We start from the raw sequence: 25,205 nt of genomic DNA, 5'->3' as shown, positions 1-25,205 counted from the left end.
TCCTCCGATCCATTGACGGCTTGCCCTCTAGAACTAGTTTTCTTATCTATTTAATGTATCAAGGTAGATCTAATACAGTGTTTCTTAAACTTCTGGTACCTGGGGAACACTTTTTTTCTGGATTAAAACAGGCAGCATGCTTCATTTGCTGGTCTGTAGGCTCAGTCCCACCTATTTTTTGCAACACCCTTCTGCTGCCATCACGGAGCACACTTTGGGGATCACTGAACTAATCAAATATTCCTGATAGTCACTTGTCCAACTTATGCAGGGCTAGGTGATACCTGCTAGTCTGTTTATCACCTCCCAATGAGTGCGTCTAGAATGACATTAACCTCTTGAGATTTTGTAGCAAGCAGAAAACTAAAGAAGTAAACTGTGCCAAACATACTATTTCTTAAAATTGCAGAAATTACCCACCACCTTCACCACATTGCATTTTTCAACCTGCATGTATATTTTATCCCTTTCCCTGTACTTTATCTTGTCTGTTGAGCTGACAAGCTCGTTCTTTGTTTGCAAAGTGCCTCGAACAGTGCCTCGGTTCCCAGTGTTCTCGTTTGACCTCTTGGCACTAATGTAAACAAAGATAAATAATTATGGCTTCAATTACTCTTGACAGTTCTATTGTTTTTGGCAGATTTATACTCAGTCGGGGTATCTTTTTGTCCTAGAATGGGAACTTACTAGGTTTTTGTCCATGCAGAAAATAGGAATGAAATCCACCTTGGGCAGCCTTATATGGCTGTGCTGGCTCTGCAGTTCTAGTAGCAATAAAGCACAATAAAACGTATTGTGGTCATTTGGATGACTCGGAACAAATCTGCCAAATCAGGAGTTGAGATTTTTGCATAGAGTTGCTTTTCAGGGGCAAGCCATTCAACAGCTTGTTTGCTTCAGTTTCTCCACTGAAAAATGAGGAATATGGAGTCTTTTGAGGTTATTTGAGCCTCATTAGCGTTAAACTATTTTTGAGTCTAGATAGATGATGCTGTCCAAATTGTATTATAGCATTATTTTGATATGTTCTAGACTGGCAGCCAAATGAAGATTTCAGGTTATAAACACTATCCTAAATATTCAAAGGGTTAAGATGCATACTGCAATGACTCCTGGCCATCAGGCAGCCTGAGATGTTGTGATTTATGGGTGTGTTGCCCCACTCATAATGCTGGCTCACACAGCTGCAAATTTTGATTGTACCATATGTAGAATGTTTTTGGTCTACCAGTGTAGAAAAACAGTTTATTTTAGGAAGCAGCTCACTGGAGTATTGGTTGTGTAATCAAGACTGGGTAGGGAAGCCATCTAACTGGACAAAAGGTAGGGTGGCTACATTTTTTGCAATGCAAGTAGTTGGTCAGATTTAGATAATACACGAATTTGTGCAGTTTGTATATTTATGTATTGCTCATTGTAGAAATAGTATTAAATCAACTGAGACAAGTTTGGCATGAGAGTTGAAAACTAAACATTTTTAATAAATTTGATGAAGGACTTATCTTGTAATGATTCATCAAACGCTTCTGTTACCTCTTGTAAAGCAGCAAAGTTATGGTGGCATGCTACTGGAATCGCAGTACTTACGAGAAAAGCAGGTGTTCTTTGTAATTTCTCAGTAAAACTGCCTTCCTATTTTTACAGTGAAAACATTTCCAGTGATTTTAAAGATATTTCAAGAAGTAAAATATATTAATTTGACCTCTCTTTTGACTGGTGCAATACCTGCTTTGGTGTTATAACTGTCTTTAGTTCTGTTCCTTGGGGGAGTTCTTCCATTACAAATTGTAAGTAAAGTATCTGTGATAGTTAAATCATTCAGCAGTCTAAAGTTAATTTGATCTGATTAAAAGGGGATGAGTTTCCAGAGTGAAACCTGAGCCAGGGCTAAATTGGTGATGAGACTGTGAGAATTCTTTGTTCTTGTCCATCTGCTTTTTAGCAGTGCCCAGCTGGACAGTCTTGCATAAGAGACTTGCATGCTTGTGCCTGAGGTAGGATTCTCTACTCTTGACGCCGGCTATAGCAATGGAAATTCCAAAGCTGTTTTTTGGCACAGCTGGGCGACAGAGCCAACAAAAGAAGTACGAAGTGGAGCAGATGCTGATATATATAAGATGAAGTGCATAGAAATTAGGTTGTGAGGTATGATTTGAGACAAGGGCAGAAAAAAAAAAAAAGGAAAACGCACAGCTATTGTTGCTGGTGGTGTTGTATGAGCTCATGTAATATTTTCCCATTAAAACTTGATTATGCCACCCAATTTCTGTCCTTTTTGTGGAAATACCTGTTTTCTTGTTAGATAGCGATGTAATTTCAAATATGTTTCTACAAGTGTAAGAGTGGTCAATTGGTGCAAGCTGAATTGACATTTAATTATGTGGTATTTAATAGGGGACGGAGAAACATACTAAGCTTTTTAATGCATGTGGAGTATTGTTTTGATTGTTTTTTAGTCTTGGCCCAAAAGGAACTTAATCAACTTGTTGGAGATTGGGAGGAGGATGGGGCAAGGGGGAGTTTAATAGAGACCCAAGGCATCTCTCTCTCTCTCTCCTTTTTTTGTCCTCTCATTTCTCAGAAACTAAAATTATTCCATAGCTAATTGAATCTTTGCACTCACTAATTGATACTGAAGAAAAATCTTAATGATCTCAGTCTTCAGATGAATTGGTTTCAGGGTTTAATTGGAATATACACAAATTGTTAGAAACCTACAGTTAGAATGATTTAGAGAGTGTCTAATGTGATCTGAATTCAAGATGGGTTTTTCAGGAGGGCAGGGAGAAAGCTAGATTAAGGACAGGGAAAATGCTTCTGCAGCCTGTGAATACTTTACAATACCAGTGAGGGGATTAAATTTATTTGTATAATGAATAAATTGCCTCTGTTATTGTGCCATAATACTTTCTTTTTGTTGTAATGCTTGTAAAGAAAGTGTCAGCTGTCAAAGAAAAGACCAATTATGCGAGGACATTTGTGCCTCAAATACTTAAAATGTTAAGATTTGCCTATTAATGTGATCTATTTTTTATGGAAGTTCTGATTGGGGTGAAATGATAGTCTTTTAATTAATCTCAATATCTCTTTAGCCACCTATTCACTCTCCATGCATATATTGTAGCTCAGCAGGCACGCAGCCTTTTGTGCGACTCATCTGAATGAATGCTGGGCGATGTGCAGAACTATGGGCAGACTTTGTCCCCACGCCCCTCACCGGGCCACTACTCCACCCCTACCACTCTGGGGCATCGCTCTCTGCCCCCTCCCGGGGCCACACTACTCTGCCCTCTCATTTGGGCATGGGGTCAAACACCTCCGTAGGCTCAAGTGCCCTCCCTGGCATGCCTGGCCCACAACTCTGTTTAACACACCCACCTTATGGGGGCAGGGGTCTAGGCACCCTGACCTGACTTACACTGGGGAGATCCTCGGTCCTGGATTTGAGTGGCCCTGCCCTGCCAGTGGCAGGACCACCAGGCCTCCCTATCCCAGCAGGGTGCAGTTTCAGGTCATGTCCAGGAGCAATGAGGGTTCCTTCATCCCCATGGCCTCATCCATACCTCCGAGATGTTCCTGGAGCAGGAGCTCTGCCAGGTGATGTTATTCCCAGAACTGCTGACCGCAAATTGCTCCCTGTAGCCAGGGGAGTGGGGCTCTAAAATGGGTGACCTTATCAGTCACCTGGCGGCTGTCTGCTCAAGCCCTTAAAATGACAGCGCACTAAAGCTGCTCCATCACAAGACCAGTGCTGCCATGGCGGCATCTGCTGTGGATCTGGGCAGATGTCCTGATCTGCACCTGGAACCTGCCAGGTGCATCCACATCTGATGCCGGCACCCACCCAGGGCTGTTTCCACCGCGGAAGTGGGTGGTGGGGTAAACTATGGAGGGGGCTGGCACGTTAGGTCAGGTCAGGGATGGGAATTGGGATGTGCCAGAGCTCTGGACAGGGGAAAAAGAGGGAGGTGGGGACAGGGAGAGAGGGGATTGGCGCATGCTACGGCTCCACTAAGGGGAGGAGGGGAGAGTGGGAGAGGCAATGGATCAGGGCATGCTAGCTCTCTGGAGAGGGAGATGGAGAGAGGATGGGGATTGGGGCGTGCTACAGCTCTGGGGAGGGGGAGAGAGAGAGAGAAAGATGTGAACTTCAAGAGGACACCAAAACATATTAAATGGCTCTCCAGCCAAAATAATTGCCCACCCCTGGTTTAGATCTTGGCTTCATTGCTGGCCTTGGGCAAGTTACTTCATCTTTCTTAGCATCTTATTTTCCCCCATTTATAAAGTGGAAGAAATGAAACTGACCACACTTGAAAAGTGCTTTGAGATGAGGCAGAGCTATTGTATAGAATAGAGGGAGGCACTGTCTTCATACTGTTTTGCAGTTTCTATTTAAGTAAAGCCCAGTGATGTTTGTTAGACCTAAATAGTTGGCAAAAAGTTATTTGGAAGCTTTCAGGCACAAACAGCGTTCTTCAGGCATAGGGGGAGTCTGGTGTCTGTGTGCTCTCTTGGGTAGAATAGCAGCCTAAGCCAAGCAAAATGCAAGTCTATGAAAATGCACCTGTGGCAGGGAAGATCAGAGGGGATGGGAGTTAATAGGTTGGAGCCAGGTAGGTGGGGTGGGGAGGGGGATGGGAAAGGAGGAGAGAATGTTGTCCTCATGATAGAAAGCAGCTGGTAAAATGTAGAGAGGTTACCTAGTGTTATCAGATGTTAGGCAGGTTATGATGTGCCACAAATCCAATATCTATATTTAGTTCATGACTTTCTATATCTACTAGATTTATGAAGTGAAGTTCGTAGGCTCATTTACAAAATATATTTTGTAAATTCCTTTTGAGGATTAGAACTGAGAGATTGGAGAGAGAGTGGTTGGTTTGTGAGAAGTGTGCACCCACAGCTAATTGGGTATTTTTGTCTTTGATAGATATTTGCTGTGTGTTCATTCTGGTGTGCAGTTGTTGTTTGGTTTCTCCCACGTGTTTTCCATCTGATGAGATGTATTCCATCTGGGCATTGTGATGAGATGTATTACATTTCTGGAAGTGCAGCTGTAAGATCCAGGGATGGTGGTGGTTCTCTCGTGGGGTGTGGTTATTGTGGGAGTGGTGGAGATCTGTTGGCAGGTTCTACATTACTTGTTCCTGCATTGTCAGGTTTTACATTTCTTGTTCTTGGTGGTATCAGAGAGCTTGGTTGTATATTACAGCTTTTTTGTGTGTTTAGGGTGATTGCTGGTTCTGTGTAGATATGCATGTTAGTCCATTGGTGCCTTGTATATGGTGGTTTCTATTTCATCATTTTAGATATTGATCATACTGTCTAAAAAGGAAATGTTGGTGCTGGAGTATTCAGGAGATAATCTGATGTGGGGATGATTATTGAATTTGTGATGGAAATAATAGATTGCAGGTTTTTGGTCCAAATGATGAAGATGTCATCGATATATCTTTGGTATTTGATGTTGCAGTTCTTCCAGATGGGCCATAAAAAGGTTGGCATATTTTGGGGCCATTTTGGTGCCCATAGCTGTACCCATGGTCTAGAGGGAGTGCTGGTTATTGAAAGTAAAGTTGTTGTGTGTGAGGATGAAGTGTATAAGTTCAGTCATATCTTTAGGTCTGTATGCTGATTCATAATCTTGCTCTTGTAGATACGTAAGGCAGGCTTGGATGGCATCCTGTAATGGGGCGTTGGTATTTAAGCTGGTAACAGGAGGGTATTGCTGGGAAGGGGGTCTATGTTTTTAAGGTTTTTTAGAAAGTCTATTGTGTCTTGGACAAAACTTGCTGTTTTGGTAACATGTGGTTTTAGGATGGATTTTATGAAACCTTATATTTCCTCCGTTAGGGTTCCATGGTTGGATATTATAGGTCTGCCTTGGTTCCCTTGTTTGTGTATTTTAGGGAGTATGTAAAGAGTCCCTGGATTGGGTGGCAGGGGGATCAAGTTCTGTAGTTTTTCTTGTAGTTCATATGGACATGATTTGAGGATGGTTTTAAGGTGAAAAGGAGAATAGGATCTTCCTCTAGTTTTTGTAGTAGGTGGTCAGAGTTGTCTGTTGGCTCATTTTATGTAGTCTTCATGGTTAAGGATAATTGTAGCTACTCCTTTATCTGCCGATTTTTATTACTATTTGGTGGTTGGATGTTCACGATGCTATGGCCCTTCTCTCCGAGAAGAGGTTGTTATGGTGGTATTTGTTGTTATTGATTATTTCATTGTTCATTCTTTCTCTGAAGCAGTCAATATAGCAGTTGAGGTTTGAATTGCATCCACTGTGAGGTGTCCAATCTGATTTTATTTTATTTTATTTTTTTGGAATTTATCTTTTCCTCAATGTTGTCATAGGATTGTTGGCTACAAATGTCCAACTCGGGATCCTTAAAATTCTAGTTTATTAGGCGGATTGAAGCACTGTAATGTTGGGGCTGGTCCCCCCCCCCCACACACACACAGTAGCAAGCTACAAGAGTCAAGTATACCTATCCAACAGGCACTGGAGTCTGCCGTTGAGGCTTCTTGCAGTGTGGTGTTATCTTCCAGAAGGGGGTCGCTGGCTGGTCCTTCTGGCTGGACAGGTTGGGTGCTGGTCAAGTTGGAGATCAAGAGGGCGCCACTGAGGGTCACTTTTCACTGCTTTTTATCTGTCCTTAGCAGACTTTGGTGACTCCCCAGTTTTCAGGTTTGCCCAATCCAGGGGTCATTAACCCTCGTGGGACTTCCCCCCTCGGTGGCTACTGGATGGCATCTGTCAGTCCCAGGGGTCATCCGCATGTATGTGCAGGTTTGGGAGTCCGTTGATGAATTTTGAATAGGGCTCTGGGAGCAGTCGATCTGGAGATATTCAGCCCAATAGTTGGTCCCCGGCATTGATTAACTCAGGCCAGGGCTTCTAGCCCTTGATCAGTGACGTTTAGAGATTTCCTGGTTGTTACATTGTCTTCTATTGAGTTCTTCCCTTGGTTGATCTGTAGTTTCCCAGATGTTAATTGCTGTCTGCTGCTACAGTGTTACACATTCAATCACTGATTCACTCACTCTTTCAGGGGCCAGCCTGATACAGGGAAGGGCAGTTTGATTCCTGCCCTTGTTAACATTGTTACAATGTATAACTTACTTATGAAACTAAACACATTTAGTTGAAAGTTGAAAGGTGAAGAGTATAAAATACAAGCTACAAATGCCACGGCACAGAAATAGATAAAAATACCAAAATACATGGGGAGATACAAAATGCACACACACAAATTTTAAAACACAATTCCTTATCTTAAAGTGAAAGAAAGAGGAAGGAAGAAAAGGTAGAAGAGGAAAAACATATTGAAAGAAGGGAGAGCAAATGCAGGCAAGAGGAAAAGGGGGCTTTCTGCTACAGGATGTGGATGTGGTTTAAGTTGTGGAAATATTTCTTGAGATGGAGGCTGAGGGCTTTCCTTGTATCTATCGTATCTGTATACAGATTTGAATGTATTTAGGTATAGCTTGGCAGTACTGAGGTTTCATCATCATCATCATTATTATTATTATTATTATTGCTGTTGTTAAAACAAAATATGTATGCATGCAAAAGGTCACTTTTCTTAAGCTTGTTTAATGAGGTATTAGAGAATGATGTTTGTGTCATAACACTCCATGTGTTAGCTGTCACCTTTACTGTAAATTGAATCATTAGCAGTAGTTTTGAAAAGTTAGTCATGCAAACTAGCATCAAAGGAAACTTTGGGACAAGCTGTTTCACAGTTTTTATTTGTTCAACTCATCTGTGATTTAGGAGCAAAAGCTCAGTGCTCTCAAACTACTGAGAGACTGAGCATATTGAATGCATGAATGTCTGGGTGTCCATCTGAGGCTTTAAGGTAAAACTGTGGACAGGAGAAAACAACTTGTCTGCCTTCCTAGAAGTAAGTAAAAGCTTTGCTGGGGCTGAGGGGGTCCAGAGTGGGGGTGTTGCCAGTGCTCTTTTCACCTGATGAAATGAGCAGAGGTGCTAGGGACTGTGGCCTTGTGAATAACATTACTTTCATTAATATTAGTCAATTTTCCCTTGTTGAAAATACAAGGGTATTTCTGCTCCCCTACTGATGTAAGAGGAGGATTACAATTGGGACATCATATTTAAAGGGTACCCTGTCAAAAATAGGGACTTTTAAAATAGATAAATACATACGAACTAGTCACCTTCAAACATGTCATTGAAAGCATCTTTTTCAATCTAATCTGGTGCTGTGTGTTCTACCTGCAATTATAGCTCATTGTTCCTGTCTTTGCACGTGCACACAAGCTTTCAATGCTATAACATCTTGGGGACCAATTTGAACATGCTGCTACTTTTTGAAAATAGCCTATCCAGGTAGTGCTGTATTCCACTTAAGAGCCTTCCCTTTGTGCAATGTTATTGCTGTATATTGAAACACTGAAGTATACTCATGGAAGTCTTCAAAAGATGATATTTTGCTAGCTGTAAGGCCATACGTCCTGGAGGTAGACTGTGTTCTGTTCTGTGTGTGAAAAGGAACTGTTAATAAGCTGAGAGGCTTCCTGGAATTCATCATCCTGCTGTATCCGTTTTGGCTTGTTTCACAGCTTCTCTTGGTCAAAAGTAAGACTAAATTTCCTCAATCTGTTACGACACTAAGAGTGAATCACTGGGAAAAATAGTTTCTGCCATTTTTGGCAGAAGGTGGTTGAATGGAGGACAGGCATGAAGGACAATAATATGATTGTATGTAGTTTAGAAATGATGATTTTTATTTTCATAGTTATTATTTCACCCTTCCTCTCATTTATTTCTATAGGAAATTTGAAAATAAAAATCCATATCCCATAAAATCCTAACTGATGTGATCTGATTTGATAGATCACTTATTTACATACTACATTTAGTGTTCCCATGTAATATGCATGTTGCACTTGTGTTTTGAAAAACAACAACAACACTATTTATCCTTTTGCGATTTTAGACTATTTCATGATTAGTTGTATGAGTCTTATGTTTTAGCTGAGAATGTTCCCACTCTTGTAAAATAAATTAATTTTAATGGAAGATAATTAAACAAAAATGTTGGAACACAAGCATGTTTAAGCCTTAGATGTCATGAAGAAGGACTCATGAGGCACCTAACTATTTATGATTAAGGGCCTACTTAAATTGCTGGAGGGTTTACCAATTTTCACAGGTTGATTGCCACATAAAGTTCTAATTCTATGGTCATTTTGTGGAGGCCCCACTCCTCAGCACCGATTGGCGGAGAGGCCCTGCTTCTAGGTGTTGATTGGAGGAGAGGGACGAGGGGGCAGCCACCATCATGTCTTCTGCCCTTCGTGCCTCCCCACCAATTGGCCCCTTGCCCTCCTGGCAGTGAGGACTGCTAGCTCCCACTGGGGAGCCAGCATTTTATTTTTATTAAGGTTTTTGGTTGATTTTTGTGGACAATCCTGAATGTTGTGGTTTCTACAAAATCTACGAAACTACAAATTAAGTAGGTCCCCATTTATGATCTAGATTGGGGTTGGCAACGTTTTTGGGTAGAGTGCCAAAGACACCCGCCATTGTGAGTTGTAAGATGTTGGTGTGCCAAGGGCAGATGGTGGGGGAGCCACGAGGGGCCTGATCCTTGTTGTGGGCAGCTTAGTCCTGGCCCCTTCCCCACTGTCGTCCCTGAGGGACATGTGCCAAGCAAAATGCCTTTGCATGCCATGCTCTGGCACCCATGCCACAAGTTGCCTGCCCCTGATTATCCAAGCTGTATGGCCCAGGGGCTTATGTGATGTGCAGGGGACTAGCAGGGCGTGAGTTCAAGCCTGGTGATGTTGCCATGACAGTGGGAATTGCAGCCCTTGTGGTTTTCCAATTTTTTAATAGGCTGGCTTGTTCTGTGTCTGCTAGGCCCTAATGTTAAGCTGGTAACAAAAAGGCTGACAGTTCAAGTCTGGGTGTGGGCAAATGATCTTAAGTCTCAGTTTATTTGTGGGAGAGGAGTCCAGGAGAGCTGGCTGTACAGTACTTTAAAGAAGCCTTATTGAGAGTGCAGAAACAAACCATCCTGATGCGCAGGAAGACTAGCAAGTATGACAGAAGACCAGCTTGGCTTAGCAGGGACCTCTTTAGTAAACTAAATCACAAAACGGAAGCTTATAAGAAATGAAACTTGGACAAATAACTAGGGAGGAGTATAAGATCATTGCTTAGGCATGCAGGGATGAAGTCAGGAAGGCCAAAGCACAATTGGAGTTGCAGCTAGCAAGGGACATGAAGAGTTTCTGCAATTTGTCAGCAACAAGAGGAGGATGAGGGAAAGTGTGTGCCCTTTTACTAAATGGGAAAAGCACCCTAGTGACAGAGGATGCAGAAAAGGCTGAAGTGCTCCATGCCCTTTTCACCTCAGTCTTCACAGGCAAGGTCAGTTCCTAGACTACTGTACCTAGCTGCACAGTTTGGGAGGAGGTGAGCAGGCAACAGTGGCGAAAGAACAGGTTGGGGGCTATTTAGAAAACCTGGACATGGGGCCGTTTGGGGTGCATCTGATGGTACTGAGAGAGTTGACTGTTGAGATTGCAGAGCCACTGGCCATCTTTAAAAACTCAAAACTAAAAACTGGCAATCAGGAGAGGTCCTGGACAACTGGAAAAGGGCAAACATAGTGCTTATATTTAAGAAAGAGAAAAAGGAGGATCCAGGGGACTACTGACCAGTCAGCCTCACTTCAGTCCCTTGAAAAATCATGGAGCAGATCCTCAAGGAAGCCATTTCTAAGCACTTGGAGTAGAAGAAGGTGACTAGGAACAGTCAGCATGGATTCACTAGGGGCAAGTCATGCCTGACCAACCTGATTGCCTTCTATGAGATGACTGGCTCTGTGGCTGCAGGGAGACCAGTGGATGTAGTATACTTTGATTTTAGCAAGGCTTTTGATTTGAGGTGCACTGATACATTCGTTCGATATTGGGTTGGCACCAATATAAAGAAAATTAACTATATCGGAAATCAGCCTGACGTGGCCAATGATGTGGCCGATAAATGCTTGTGCATGTGCGCAGCCGCAGCTCAGCACACAGACAGCGAGGAGCATAGCCTGGCAGCTTGGAGAGCTGTGTGCAGCTGGTAAGTCTGTTGTGGTGGAAGTGGGGCAGGGAGAGGGAAGGAGCATGGGGTGGCAGATCAACGCCCCCTGCAGTGAGGGAGGGAGTGGGGCTGGGGCTGGCGCTGCCCAGCTGGGACAGGGCAGGGCTCTGGTCGGAGCCATGGCTCGTCGCAGGGGGCACGGGGCGGGGTGGCGGCTCTTGTTGCTGCACCACACCCTGTGTGGGCATGGAGGGGGGTGTGCCCCTGGATCTGCGCAGGACACGGGAGAGGTGGGCTGCCACTGTGAACTGGAGCTGGGGCTGCAGGGGCTCTTCCCAGCGTGTTGGGGGGGGCGGGCTCTGCTTAGGTTGGGCGGTGGGAAGGTTGGGGGGGCTATGACCAAATTTGGGGTGGCTGCACCCCCCTCTGTAGCCCCAACCCCCAGCGCCACTGCTGCCTGCCATGAGCACAGCGTGGCCCAGTCCCCACCAGGAAGAGCTTGGTCCAGCCCCAGCCTGTATCTGTAGCCTATCCTGCCCTGCCCTGTGCAGATCCAGAGGAGATACGTGCCCCCACCCATGCCTTCCCAGGGTGCATGCAGCGATGGGAGCTGCCCTTTCTTTACCACGCCCCCTGGATGAGACATGGCTCCATCCCCCACCCCTCCCCCAGCTGTGCAGTGCCTGCCCCAGCCCCATTGCTCCCTCAGCGCTGGGACCTTGATCTGCCCCCCCCCCCCCCCCCGCATTCCCCTTCCCTCCCTACTCCCCTTCCACCACTACAGACTTACCAGCTGGATGCAGCTGTATTGGAAATCGGTTCAGTATCAGCCAATATGCCTCCTTAAAAATTGGCTATCGGTATTGGCCCCCAAAATCTCTGTTGGTGCATCCCTACTTTTGATACGGTCTCCCACAACGTTCTCGCAGGCAAGCTAAGGAACTATGGGTTGGATGAATGGAATGTAAGGTGGATAGAAAATTGGCTTAAGCATCGGGGTTAGAGGCTAGTAATCAATGGTTCAATGTCTAGTTGGCAGCTGGTATCAAATGGAGTGCCCCAGGGGTCAGTCCTGGGGCTAGTTTTGTTCAGTGTCTTCATCAGTGACCTGGAAGATCGCATAGAGTGCACCCTCAGCAAGTTTGCAGATGGCACCAAGCTGGGGGGGAGTAGTTGATATGCTGGGACTGGGCTAGGATTCAGAGTGACCTAGAGTCTAGGTCCTAGACAAATTGGAGGATTAGGCCCAAAGAAATCTCATGAGGTTCATCAGGGACTAGTGCAAAGTCCTGCACTTAGGACAGAACAATCCCATACAGCAGTACAGGCTGGGGGCTGACTGGCTGGGCAGCAGCTCTGCGGAAAAGGACCTGGGTGTTGCAGTGGACAATAAGCTGAATACGAACCAACAGTGTGCCCTTGTTGCAAAGAAAGCCAATGGCATCCTGGGCTCCATTGGTAGAAGCGTTGCCAGCAGGTCAAGGGAGATGATTATTCCCCTTTATTCAGCACTGGTGAGGACACATCTGGAGTACTGTGTCCACTTTTGGACCCCCCGCTACAGTAGGGATGTAGACAAATTGGAGAGAGTCCAGAGGGCAACACAAATGGTTAGAGGACTATGGCACATAACTTCTAAGGAAAGGCTGAGGGAACTGAGCTTATTTAATTTGGAGAAGAGAAGACTAAGAGGCGATTTAATAGTACCCTTCAACTACCTGAAGGGAGGTTCAGAAGAGGATGGAGCTTTTTATTCTCAGTGGTGGCGGATGACAAAACAAGGAGCAACAGTCTCAAGTTGCAGCAAGGGAATTTTAGAATTTAAGAATAATTTTCTTACTAGGAGGGTAGTAAAACACTGGAGCAGGTTACCTAGAGAGGTGGTGGAATCTTCATCCTTGAAGGTTTTTAAGACCTGGCTAGACAGAGCTTTGGCTGAGATGATGTAGTTGGGGATGGCCCTACTTTGAGCAGGGGTTTGGGCTAGATGACCTCCTCAGGTCCCTTCCAACCCTAATTTCCTATGATTCTGTGGTCTAGATTATATTTTTTTAAAACAGATGGGTTTGTTTTTCAGTCAACTCCATGAAATCTGTATCTGAAATCTTCACTTTCCTTCTGTTCCTATTGGGATTTGTATGGCACTCATTACCATAACGTCTGGAACTGAATAGCAATAAATTAAGCTTCGCAACTTCATGAAGTGAATTATGGTTAAAATCAATTATATAGTGGGGAAACTGAGCCAAAATCAATTAACATCATTTGGCCAAGGCCAAACACAGAGATACCAGTCTCGCCAGAAAGTAGATCTCCTGGCTCAGTTGTGGACATTAATCCTGAGTCCATCTTTTTCTTCTTTCTATCCTTCCACTGATTGAAACAGTGCTGTCTATCCACCTATGGCTCAATTAAGATATTCAGGTATCAGTAGTGTCTGGATTAACTGGACCATTGGCAGTCACTTTAATGAGTCACTGTAGGCAGATTAGGGTCACACCAGATACCTGTTTCAGTCCTAGTCATCAAGCCAAGGGATGAGGTGGTTTTGTGGTCAGGGTTGATGATAGATCAGAGCCAGGAGATCCAAACAAGGCAGGGGTAGGGATTATGGCAAGGTTGGGAGTAGGCAGGAGCAAACAGGACCAGAGCTAGATTCAGTTGAGCAAGGCAGAGGTTCAAGGAGCACACACAGGAGTGTTGTTGCTGGGATAAATCCCATAGAAAGTAGGAGGGATTTTATAGTCCCCCTGTCAGGGACTCCCAGTTCTCATAGATTCCTTCTGGTTGCCTGATTTCTCATCATCAGTGTCCTCATGCAAGGGACCAGGCTGGACTAGGGCTGGTGATTGACCAGCTGCCTGGTGGTGCTGTGGTCCTCTTCTGCTTACCAGCTGGGGATTTGACTTCCAGTGGTCCCCCTGCATGCAGATTAGTGCTGGCTAACTCCATAAAGCAGGGTCCATCCCAGAGTTAAAGCATCTTTTTGATTAAATATATTTTAAAAGATAATTCAAATGTAGGCATACAAATTTCAGTCTCATCTTTTGAAAACAGTGGTTAGATCCAACCTGTAAAACAAATCATTTGTTTTTTCTTGAGCCACCTGCCTCTGTAGGAATTCAGTTTGTTGGCCTGGAGGGGTATGATTTTTGCTTTGGGTGCAGAAAAAACTCAGCAAAATCTCTGAAGAGACTTGAAAATTATGCAAAGCTATATATTTGTCAGATAGATTTCCTTGTATGGACAAAAAATGAGAGTGGGTCTCAAGAGACTTGGGTTGTGCATTTACCATTTTCTTCTTGTGTGACTGTGAGGAAATTACCTGATCTTTGAACTACTATTTTCCATCCATAAAATGGAGTTAGTACTTCGTGCCTTGCAAAAGTACCATAATATTCATTTTATGGTGCTATGAATAGAGCTATATGAGGATCATAAGGAAGAGACACTTACCCCCTGCCCCCCCCCAAAACCCTTTTTATAAAACACCAAGAAAAAGCTTCTAAAGCAACCTGATGTGCAGTATGTTGAGTCTTCAGGCAGCATCAGAGAGTGATGGTGAGTTATCTTCAGTCATTTTACATTCATAACGTTAACTCTAAATCTTAGTAAACAAGTATGAACATTCAGTATGAACTTTTTTTCTCATTGATTATTTTATCAGAAATAGTCATTTGGGGTCTGTTTGGAAGAACTTGATTGGGGAATTATTCCCTTATTCTGTTTGGAAGTTTGACTGAAAAAGGCCATTACCAGATTTCCTTCAGTCAGTGCCTTGATAAAGCAATTTATTGGGCTTGGATTTTAAAATCAGTCTAAGAGACCGGAAAAGCTAAAGTTAAGAATCTTACACTCCTTTGGAAACCCAAGTGATGTTGGTATTTATCTTAGTTTTGATTGTTTAGTCCCTTCAGGGCTTTGTGACACGTTCATAATATTGCCATAAACTTTAGAAGGACAACTTTAAATATCTTTTCAGTAGTCTTGCTCCCGATAATGAAATATTATCTCCTACGAACTACAAAAATATACTTAACTGACCTTGACCAAAGCACTTCTTCCCTTGTTGTCTTTGAGTGGATAAGATTGCTATCGTCACCCAGTGGTTTGGGGGTTACAGAGTTGGTGTTGTTTGTAGGGCCAATTTGCCACAATATTTTTCACTTGCAATAAGTATTGTGGAAATACTTTGTTTTTCACAGTGGAAGATTTACAGTGAAGAAGATACGTCTGAAGAAGAGCTACGGTGTTGAATTTAAGAATGTTATTTTTGCCATATTCTTTTCTAATATATCTACTTAGTTTGTGGTTCCTAAGAGGTTAGGAGTTCAGGATTATTAGTATAATGAAGCTAGAAGCTGGAAATGAAGAAGCCTTTTAGACCATCATTTCCCATGTGTTTTGATTTGTTCAGCTAGTCTCAATCTTTCTGATGAGTACAGAGACAATGACTTGATCTGTACAGCAGCTGGGCAACATTTTAAGTGATTTTTTTTTAGATAGGACTTTTCTACTTTGAAAAATTGACCTGCTAATGGTATCATACTTATGTGCCAATGAGTGTACTCCTATTTATTTCAGTAGTGAAAGTCTGAAAGATTTGTTCTAACAAACATGTGTTTTACAATATGAATACTGTTCTGGGTTTGATCCAGGAAATTATTAATATAGCATAAATAATTTTAATAAAACATGAGGTGCATTATGCAAAAAATGGAACAGAAATTTAAAGGGAAAATATATAACTTTGTGGGATTTCCCTGTAAAATCTGGTCCAGTGGGATTTAATGACATTTGAGATGTTGCCAAAGACTGAAAGCTGGGAAATTGTGTTTAGTTCTGAGACTTTGACATGGAGAATGCAGGGAAGATTGTACCTTTATAGACTAACTAAATAGGATATATATATATACAGAAAGAGTGCACAAGCTTTTGTGGACCGAAGTTCATTTCTTCAGATGCAGAGTCTTAATCATCTGGCAGTGCTTTGTAGCTCTCCTCTGCTCTGTTCCTTTTCATTCCATGGTTTTTTAAGTTAGACCATTGCCTCTCTGGTTGTGTGGTTGTTATATAGGAACTGGCACATGAGGCTTTGCTTGTGATTTAGGACTTCTGGGACATAATGTAACATAAATAATAGAGAGACGGGGACATGCATCTACTTTGGCCATGAGTAAGAGAACAGAGTTCACATTATATTGCAAATGAGTTGGATGCCCTTGTTTGGACAGTCCCCACATTTTATATTATGTCAGTAGTGTAGAGAGCACAGGAGTAAGATAAAGTGGAACAGTAACCCTTTCTGGCACAGATTATTTTTTTAAAGTTAATATCTCTGTGGTCATCCACTATTTTCTCATGCTTCCCTCTGGCCCCTGATTGAAAAAATACAGGGGAAGTACAGAATTTAGCAATTTGCTATCATATGCTGCCAGAGAGGGAAAAAAAATCTGCCTTTACAAGTAGAAGCATGTGTTTGTTTCAATGTTTGTACTGTCACTAATAGGAAGGTTTGTGTCACGTTGGATGTTATTAGAATAAGAATTTTATTTTTAGAATTGTAGGGCTAGAAGGGACCTCAGAAGGTCATCTAGTCCAAGCCCTTGCTCAAGACTGGATCCTCCCTGATGAAATCATCCCAGCTAAGTCTTGTTTCTTCCAGTTTTGCTTTAGGGTTCATTAGAGAATTTATGATAGCTGAGCTACTTCTGAGGATGCACATACCCTACCAAAAAAAGACAATTACAGGCCTGTTTAATTTTTACCCTTTCATGAGGATATCTTGACTTCTTAAGTGCAAGCTTGTCCAGATCACTTGGAAGAAAGTGTAGGAAATCCTATTGCTTTGATAGTGTTGTACTGATCCGTGCCACATATTGAGCCCATTTGCATCGGGACTGACATTGACAAATGTATAAAATTGCAGCTGTCTCTAAAGAATGCAACCCCTCAAAAAAGCCCCAGAATAAATTTCCAACAGTGCATCGGTGCTCTTGAGAGTGGAGTGTGAAAAGTTCAGGCTGTTGCTTAATGGAACATATCTATCCCCTCTCTTCTTTTTACTCTCTTGACACCAGGAGCAATTAAACAGAAAAGGTTTTGTTCCCTGGTGTCTTCATTTTAAAGAGGCCACTTTAATTTTATACTTTAGTTTCAACAAGAGCTAATGGGAAATGGAAACTTGTCATTGACAGCAAGAATGTTTCTCTCTCAAATGTCACCCAAAGGATTCACTACATAATTCATGAGATAAGGATTGTGGGCGTCTGAGCAGGGTGAGAGTTGGGCTTCATTGTATAGTTTGAACAATATTCTATTCCAGTTAGAATAGGTTTTTAGTCTTAAATGCAACCTCCGGGGTGCATCTACATGTGAAAGTTGGGTTTTTGGTTGTAACCGTGTTGGTTTAAGGACATAGGCAGGCAAGGTTCTTTGAGAAGATGTGATATCTTTTATTAGACCAGCTGAGTAGTTGGAAAAAAATTCTTGGCAAGCTTCTGGGCGCAGTCACCCTTCTTTAGGCATGGAGAGTCTGCTGTTTTGAGACCCCAAGAAGTGAAAGAAGCTAAAAGAGTGGCAGGATGTCAGTGAAAATGTAAATAGGTAGAATTAGAAAGACAAAAGGTGAGGCAGAGGGGGGGAAGGGGAGGGAGAAGAGAACAAGGAAAAAAAGGCGTTCAGTGTAGAGTACAAGGTAGAAAAGAGGCTGTCAGAGAGGTGCCTGGTGGATTAGATGTCAGGCAGGTTGCAGTGTGTCATAAAACTAATGTCTACATTGAGTCCATGATTTTTTGTATCCAGTAGATTTATGAAGTGAATTACGCAGGCTCGTCTACAGAAGGTGTTTTGTAAGTTCCCCATGAGGATTAGAACTGAGAGACTGGAGATGAAGTGATTGTCCTGTGAGAAGTGGGCACCCACAGGTAGTTGGGTATTCTTGTCTTTGGTAGATTTTCAGTGTGCATTCATTCTGGTGTGCAGTTTGGTTTCTCCAACATAATTTCCCTCGGGGCATTTGGTGCACTGGATGAGATATATAACATTTCTGGGGGTGTAGCTGTAAGATCCAGGAATGCTGATGAATCTGTTATGGGGTGTAGTAATTGTGGGGGTGGTGGAGATGTGTTGGCAGGTTTTGCATTTCTTGTCTTGGCATGGTCTGGATCCATTTATAGACGTGGTTTGGGTAATAGGGAGTTTGCTTCTGGTGATGAGGTTAGCGAGGTTTGGTGCTTGTTTGAAGGCTTGAATGAGTGGTTCTGGAAGTATCTCTTTAAGAATTGGGTCGTCTTCTAGGAGGGGTTGCAATTGTTTCAGGATTTTCCGTATAGGTTCCAGGGAAGGGTGATATGTCATAACTAATAGTGTGCGATTTGTGAAGGTTTTCTTTTTATACTGCAGTAAATCTTCACGTGGTATCCCTGTGGCTCTTTCAAAAGTGCAGTCTCTCTCTCTGGAGGAGTGTCCTTGTTGACTGAAGGCCCTTTTGAGATTAGTGAGGTGGTGGTCACAGGTATTCTTGCTGCAGATTCAGTGGTATTGGAGAGCTTGGCTGTATATTACAGCTTTCTTGGTGTATTTGGGGTGATTGCTGGTTTTGTGTAGATATGTATGTTGGTCTGTGGGTTTCTTATATATGGTGGTTTGAATGTTACCATCTTGGATATTGATCATGTTGTCCAAAAAGGAAATGCTGGTGTTAGAGTATTCAAGTGATAGTCTGATGGAGGGGTGATGATTGTTGAATTTGTGGTGGAAATCAATCGGAGACTACAGGGTTTGGATGAAGTTCTTGAGGAAGTCTTCTTCTAGGTGAGCCATAAAAAGGTTGGCATATTGTGGGGCCACCGTTCCATGGTGTCCTGAGGTCTGTACTCTGAGTTATGACCTTGTTCTTGTAGATATCTGAGACGGGCTGGATGCCATCCTGGTGTGGGATGTTGGTGTATAGGCTAGTGACATCTATGGTGGCTAGGAGGGTATTGCTGGGAAGGTGGTCTATATTTTTTAAGTTTTTGCAGAAAATCAGTTGTATCTTGGATGAAACTCAGTCTTTGGGTGACTAGAGGTTTTAAGATAGATTTGATGAAGCCTGGTATTTCTTCAGTTAGGGTTCCATGGTTTGAAATGACAGGTCTGCCAGGGTTCCTTGTTTGTGGATTTTAGGGAGAAGGTAAAAAGTCCCTGGATTGGGTAGAGGAGGGATCATGGTTTGAAGTTTTTCTTGCAGTTCCAATGGAAATGATCTTCCTCTAGTTCAATTTGTTTTATTGTTTTATTTGTGGGCAATTATTTTGAGCAGAGGGCCGCTTACTGAGTTTTTTGGCAAGCCATCGAGGGCTGCATGACAGGCAGTCCAGGGCAGATAAATATTAATTTTCTAAATTTTTTAGGGGCGCTGTGGGCTGGATAGAATGGCCTGGCAGGTCGTATCCAGCCCCCAGGCTGCATTTTGCCCACCGCTGCTCTAGGTTTTTATAGTAGGTACTGTCAAAGAGTTGTCTGTTGGCTTCTTTTATGTAGTCTTCATGGTTAAGGATAACTATAGCTCCTCCTTTTATCTACTGGTTTTATTACTATTTGGTGGTTGGATCTATGACCCTTCTTTCTGAGAGGGAGAGGTTGTTATAGTGGTGTTCGTTGCTGAGTATTTCTTTGTTCATTCTTTCTCTGAAGCAGTCAATGTAGTGATTTGAGGTTTGAATTTTATCCACTGTTAGGTGTCCAATCTGAGGTTTTTCTGGATTTTTGAGCGTTGATTTTTTTTTTCAGTGTTGTCACCAGATAAATTACTTTGGTTGTAGAAACATTCCTTCAGACGGAAGTGTCGAAAAAATTCTTCTAGCTCTCCACACTGTAGTATTTTATTTGAGTGTTTTTCTGAACAGAAATTAAGGGCTTTGGAAAGGACAGATTTTTCAGCTTTGGTAAGTGTGTGCGTGGAGAGATTGATAATATTAGGGGGTTGATTGGTTCCTTCTGTTTTGTTGGGTATGATGTTGGAGTGTTGTACAGTATTGGTGGTGTTCTTCTGAGGATTGTTTTGTGGCTGGGAAAGTTGCTCTTGTAGTAATTGGTTCCATTTCTTCTTTTTGTGTTGGATGGATTCTGTAATAAATCTTTGTAGCCTTGCTGTGTATGTTATATAATGTTTGGGGAAATATCCGGATTCTTGTAGGTGCTTGTAGCATGTGTTGACTTTCTGCTTGAGGTGATTTCTTTTGGAGTAGAGTATGTGAAGGAGATGGTCTCTAAGTTTTTCTGAAGATCTCCTGCAGAACTGTGCAGCATATTTGGAGTTGTATGTGATGATGGTTAGAGGATTGTAGATGTTCAGTCCTTTGGGAATGCAGTTGTGTTCCTTGCAGAGGCTTAAAGTATCTGTCGCTGTTGAGGTTAGCTTCTTTTTTCTTCATGTTCTGAAGTTATTAAGGTGACGCAATAAACTCCAGAGCTGTTCAAGCTGAAATCAACTGCTCTCGTGTCCAGTGTCTACACTTGTGCCTGGTACAGCAGCAATTTGAGCCAGTCTCACTTTAGGTGCCTAAGTCCAAGAATGCTCAAGTGCCCCGGTTGTATAAAAGACTGGGAATCATTACCACTTCCCCTGTGTTTGGGACAAGAGGCATGGCTCCTGCTGCATTTTTTAAAGTAACAATGTGGGGCTCATATTTTTAGGAAAGAAGGGTTCCAAGCTGTGAATCCTGATCTGATGCAAGCACCAAAGACCCTGATAGGAACAGGATTTAAGATGTACACTTATTAGTGTTTCCTGTTACCTGATTTACATGGCAACTACGTCTATCTTGAAGGGTTTTTTCTTTTTTCAAATAAAGCTTTAGGCAAGAATTTAGGGATGCACACATCTTCTCTTACCCCAACTAACCTGTCAAGTGAGTCAAGCCAAGCTGCACTGATAACAAGCAGCAAGTCTGTGAGACAACATGCTTCCATTGGATTTCCTAATACAGTTTGTGAGAATTGTATGATCAAAAATAGACTCACTGACGCATGACAATATCCTTGGCCCATACTTTTAGTTGTGAAGGAATGTGTCATTTCCTGCAGCCTTACGCCAAAAAACTAAATATTTTTGGCATAAGGGTACAGGAAATGGCACATTATTTCACAACTAAAAGTATGGGCTTTACAAAAAAATCTGTCATGTACTAAATTAGAATATTTTTTCTCTCTGTAGATATTACTTAAGCTTCAGAAATGTCTTCTGAACCCACACCTACAGCTCCGGAGCAGTCCCCCACTTCTCCACCGTCTCCAGGCTCTCTTCGTATTCCTGAACACCGCAGAACAAGGGACCGCTCTCCATCTCCCATGCGAGGTTACCTTATTCCCAGTCCTCTTCCAACCCGACGGACCAGGACATTTTCAGCGTGAGTATGAGAGCAACAGAAGAGGAAGGGAAAAATGCTCCTCTTCTCATTGAATCTCTTAATAGTTGTGACCAAATTTTTGCTTGTTTGGGCAAGTTGACCACTACAGAAGTGAAGGGGAATTAGAGAGTAGTTCTTAAAGATGCATTAGTATTTCACCATCATCCAACTCCACTTACTATTAGTCTCATTTTCTCATAAATTCTCTACAATATGAGCCCGAAGTGCATTTTAATTTTTTTCTTTTCTGAGAAGTCCAGTGATTTTTATATTGAAAAGCATCTCCTATTCTGTGTCCAAAATCACCCGAATTCAGTTCCTCCCTGCCCACCCAGTGTTTGTCTCTGCAGACACTTGATCCAATGATCTCTGGAGCTGTTTGACATTCCTAGTGGCATGTCCTTCTTTGATGTTGTCTCTTGTCCTGTTATACCTTGGAATAGGTTAGGAATAACTTACACAGGCCCCAAGAAAGTTTGGTGGTTAATTGGAGCCATTTGGACCTCAGTTTAATTCTGATTTTCAGGGTAATGTAGTACAGGTGCACCGCTATATCAGTCCATATCATATCGGTACCAATAAAAGGAAAATTGACATTATTGGCAATCGGCTTTTTTTGGCTGATGTGGCCGGTAAGATCGCCAATAAATGCTGCGTGCATGCATGCAGCTGTAGTATGCACGTGGCAACAAGGGCAGTCTGACAGCTTGGAGAGCAGTGTCTGGCTGGTAAGTCTGTTGGGCAGAAGAGGTGTGTGTGTGGGGGAGGGGGCAGATCGAGGCCACCAGAGTGAGGGAGGGAGTGGGGCTGAGGCAGGTGCTGTACAGCTGGGGTGGAGGGCAGGGCACAGGACAGAGTTGCAGATTGTCCAGGGAGGGGTCCCACCATTGCGCACACCCCTGGGAAAGGGGGCATGTGCCCCTGGATCTGTGGATGGGGTAAGGGTGGGCTGCCACTGTGGGCTAGGTCGTAGGCTGAACTGAGCTCTTCCTGGTGGCTGGGCTGTATCAGGGCTGTGCTTGGGACAGGCAGCAGCAGCAGCACTGGGAGGGGAGCCATGGTGGGGCTACAGCAAATTTTGGGGTGGCCTTAGCCCCCCTCTTAGCCCCTCTCCCAGCACCGCCGCTGCCGCCTGCCCCTCCAGGCCCAAGTGCAGCCCCAGCCCAGTGCCCTCCTGCTGGGAAGAACCTGGCTCAGCCTCTGGCCCCAGCCCACAGTGGCAACCTGCCCTTGCCCTACACACAGATTTGGGGGGCACACCACCCCCCCATGGCTGCCCCAGGGGTATGCACAGCGATGGGAGCTGCACCCCCCAGATGAGCCACAGCTCTGTCCCATGTCCTGCCCTGGCTGGGCAGCTCCTGCCCCAGCCCCACTCCCTGCCTCACCGTGGGGGTCCTCCCCACTACCTCTTTCCCCCAACAGACTTACCAGCCAGACGCTGCTCTTTAGTCTACCAGGCTACATATCAGCAATTGGATCAGTATTGGCCGATATGGCTGGTTGACAATCGGCCATTGTTATTGGCCCAAAAAATCTTTATCATGCACCCCTATAATCTACCGCTCTACAGCTTTGCAGGCTGCTTTTTTTTAAGCCCATGTAACAGCGCTTGCACAAATTCAAGTTTTAATGGTTTCATTTGAAAGAATACAGTCCCTTTCTAAGGTGTACAAACTGTAAGCACAGTATCGTTAAGTTCATTTGGATACTGAATGTCTTTATGAGGCTTTCATACACAGTTTGTATCATGTTTTGAGTTACTTGGTCCCTCATCTCCAGTACATTCTGACTTGTACTCTTTTCTTGATCCTTGTTCCCTCCTGAGCATTTTCCCAAGACAAGACTCATTTGGTGACCTCATGAAATAAATATTGCAGGAGCTTCTTTCCAAAGAGCTCACAAGCTAGCTATTTTGGCTGAGTACCTGTGATAAAAAACAAATCTTACCAGCAGGCCACGGTCCAACCCTGTTGAAAGCAATAGAAATCTTGTCATTAACTTTGAAGAGCTGAAAGACAGCCAGGGTCTGCCATGCAGAATAAAAAGACTACACTTGCAAGGCTTTGTTTTTTCAACTTCTCAGTGTTTCAAGTGTTTCTGTATTTAGCCAACTTGACCTGTTTGTCCTGTGTGTTTTCCTACTGTGACGTAGTTAGCCATGTTACTCTGAAGTCAAGTAGAAGACGGTATAGATTTGCACCTTATAGACTAACAAAAATAGATATCTAGCATGAGCTTTTGTCAACTGGAGCTCACTTCATCAATTGCAATTACTTCCTCTTTTTAAAAGTGCTGCTGCTCACCTCTCATGTAAAATCTTACAGGGTAGAACACTTTCCCAAGAAGTAGAAGCCCTGGATTAAATGGTGTTCTCAGCCTGAAGAGATTCAAACCCATATCTTTCATCTCCTTGGAGAATAGTAATCACTGTGATACAAACTGTCTGGGATGGGAGTTTCCTGTTGAAGCTCAGCTAAGATTTGTGGGGCCAGGAAGAAAGAGCACAAAAGGGGGCCTTCATTCTGTAGCCCAGTGGGAGTGGAGCCCAAGTTCCTGCCCCTGCTTCCTGAATTGCTTATTCATTTTACAATAAATAGTCAGTTAACAAAACCCAGATCAAGCTCTTAGGCAGCCTTTGGAGCTACAAATCTGAATGGCTAATAGACACAATTTTTCCTCTTGGGCATGTTTTAAGATTCTCTTCCCCTTTTATCCTACTCATGGGGCTTTTGATTCAAATATGGGATTCAGGAACAGGGCAGATTTTTTGGGTGACTTCAGTCCATGTCCAACTAATATCGTACATTTCAAGATGCCTGTATCCAAGTGGCAATATGAATGACTTACTGAGGGTTGGCCCTGGAGAGCCATAATCGAACACAGCTCACAGCTCTGAAATGAGCATGTCAGAGAAACAGCAATGTAGTTAAGCTTGGGAGAGCAAAAGCAGAGCATTGATAAGCATGGCAATGTCCCTTCCCACAAATTTTGGATTAGATTCCACAGGGGAGCAGTACAGAAAGCAAAGCTATGCTGCCAGGTGGAAAACGCAGAAGTGTTAGCACTAGGTCAGGCTTCATAGGCAGCTGCTTCCCTGTTTAATAGTAGCTATACCTTTTCAATCACATCAGTGCTTTCATCTCCCTCAGGAGATGAACTTGTATACTTCAGCTGTTATCTTGCCTTTCCACTATGCTTTTACATAAGATCACAGTTTTTTTCCTGCTGTGTTGTTTGTTTTCTTTCTTTCTTCCTATAGTCCTTTACTTGCTGAAAGCCAGATGTTAGGCATGTCACCTACAGAACCAGATCCAAAGCATCAGCTAGGTGCATAAAGCAGGACTTGTGTGGAATTTAAGTACCTGAGCCCAGAAATAACATTTGGAAACCCCTACTCACCTGTCCCTTAACTTTGGAGGTACCTGAAGTCCATACAGTATATACTTCAGTTCTTGATCTTGTCATTTCCCAGGCACCTGAAGTTCTGGGCAAGTATAAAAGAATCTCCATTTTGACAGGGCAGAGCTTGGTGCCTGGTGTGTGTGGATCCAGTGGAGCTCCAGAAATTAAGCATTTCAGTCTTTCCTGGGAGGGGCTTCAGCTCCTGATGGGTTGGACTTCATACACAGTGTGGTGGTGGCACTCGTTTATACAGTAACCTAGGGCAGTGGTTCCCAACCCCATTTGGGTTTGCAACATCAGCAGAAAAGATCACAATAAACAGGGATTCAGGTTTT

The 25,205-nt window shown here is 43.3% G+C and overlaps 1 protein-coding gene across 1 annotated transcript in view; it reads left to right on the top strand.

Moving 5' to 3' along the window:
- Nucleotides 1-25,205, top strand: part of CARHSP1 (calcium regulated heat stable protein 1) — a 59,726-nt gene that overhangs the window by 10,401 nt on the left and 24,120 nt on the right. Inside the window, exon 2 of the mRNA XM_006277135.4 lies at nucleotides 21,273-21,465. Within this exon, the coding sequence (XP_006277197.1) occupies nucleotides 21,293-21,465 (173 nt within the window). The 5' untranslated portion in view covers nucleotides 21,273-21,292. The remainder of the gene's footprint in view (nucleotides 1-21,272; nucleotides 21,466-25,205) is intronic.

Source organism: Alligator mississippiensis, chromosome 13, assembly GCF_030867095.1.
Source record: "Alligator mississippiensis isolate rAllMis1 chromosome 13, rAllMis1, whole genome shotgun sequence".
Lineage (NCBI taxonomy): Eukaryota > Metazoa > Chordata > Crocodylia > Alligatoridae > Alligator > Alligator mississippiensis.
This window is presented reverse-complemented; position numbering and strand designations above follow the sequence as displayed.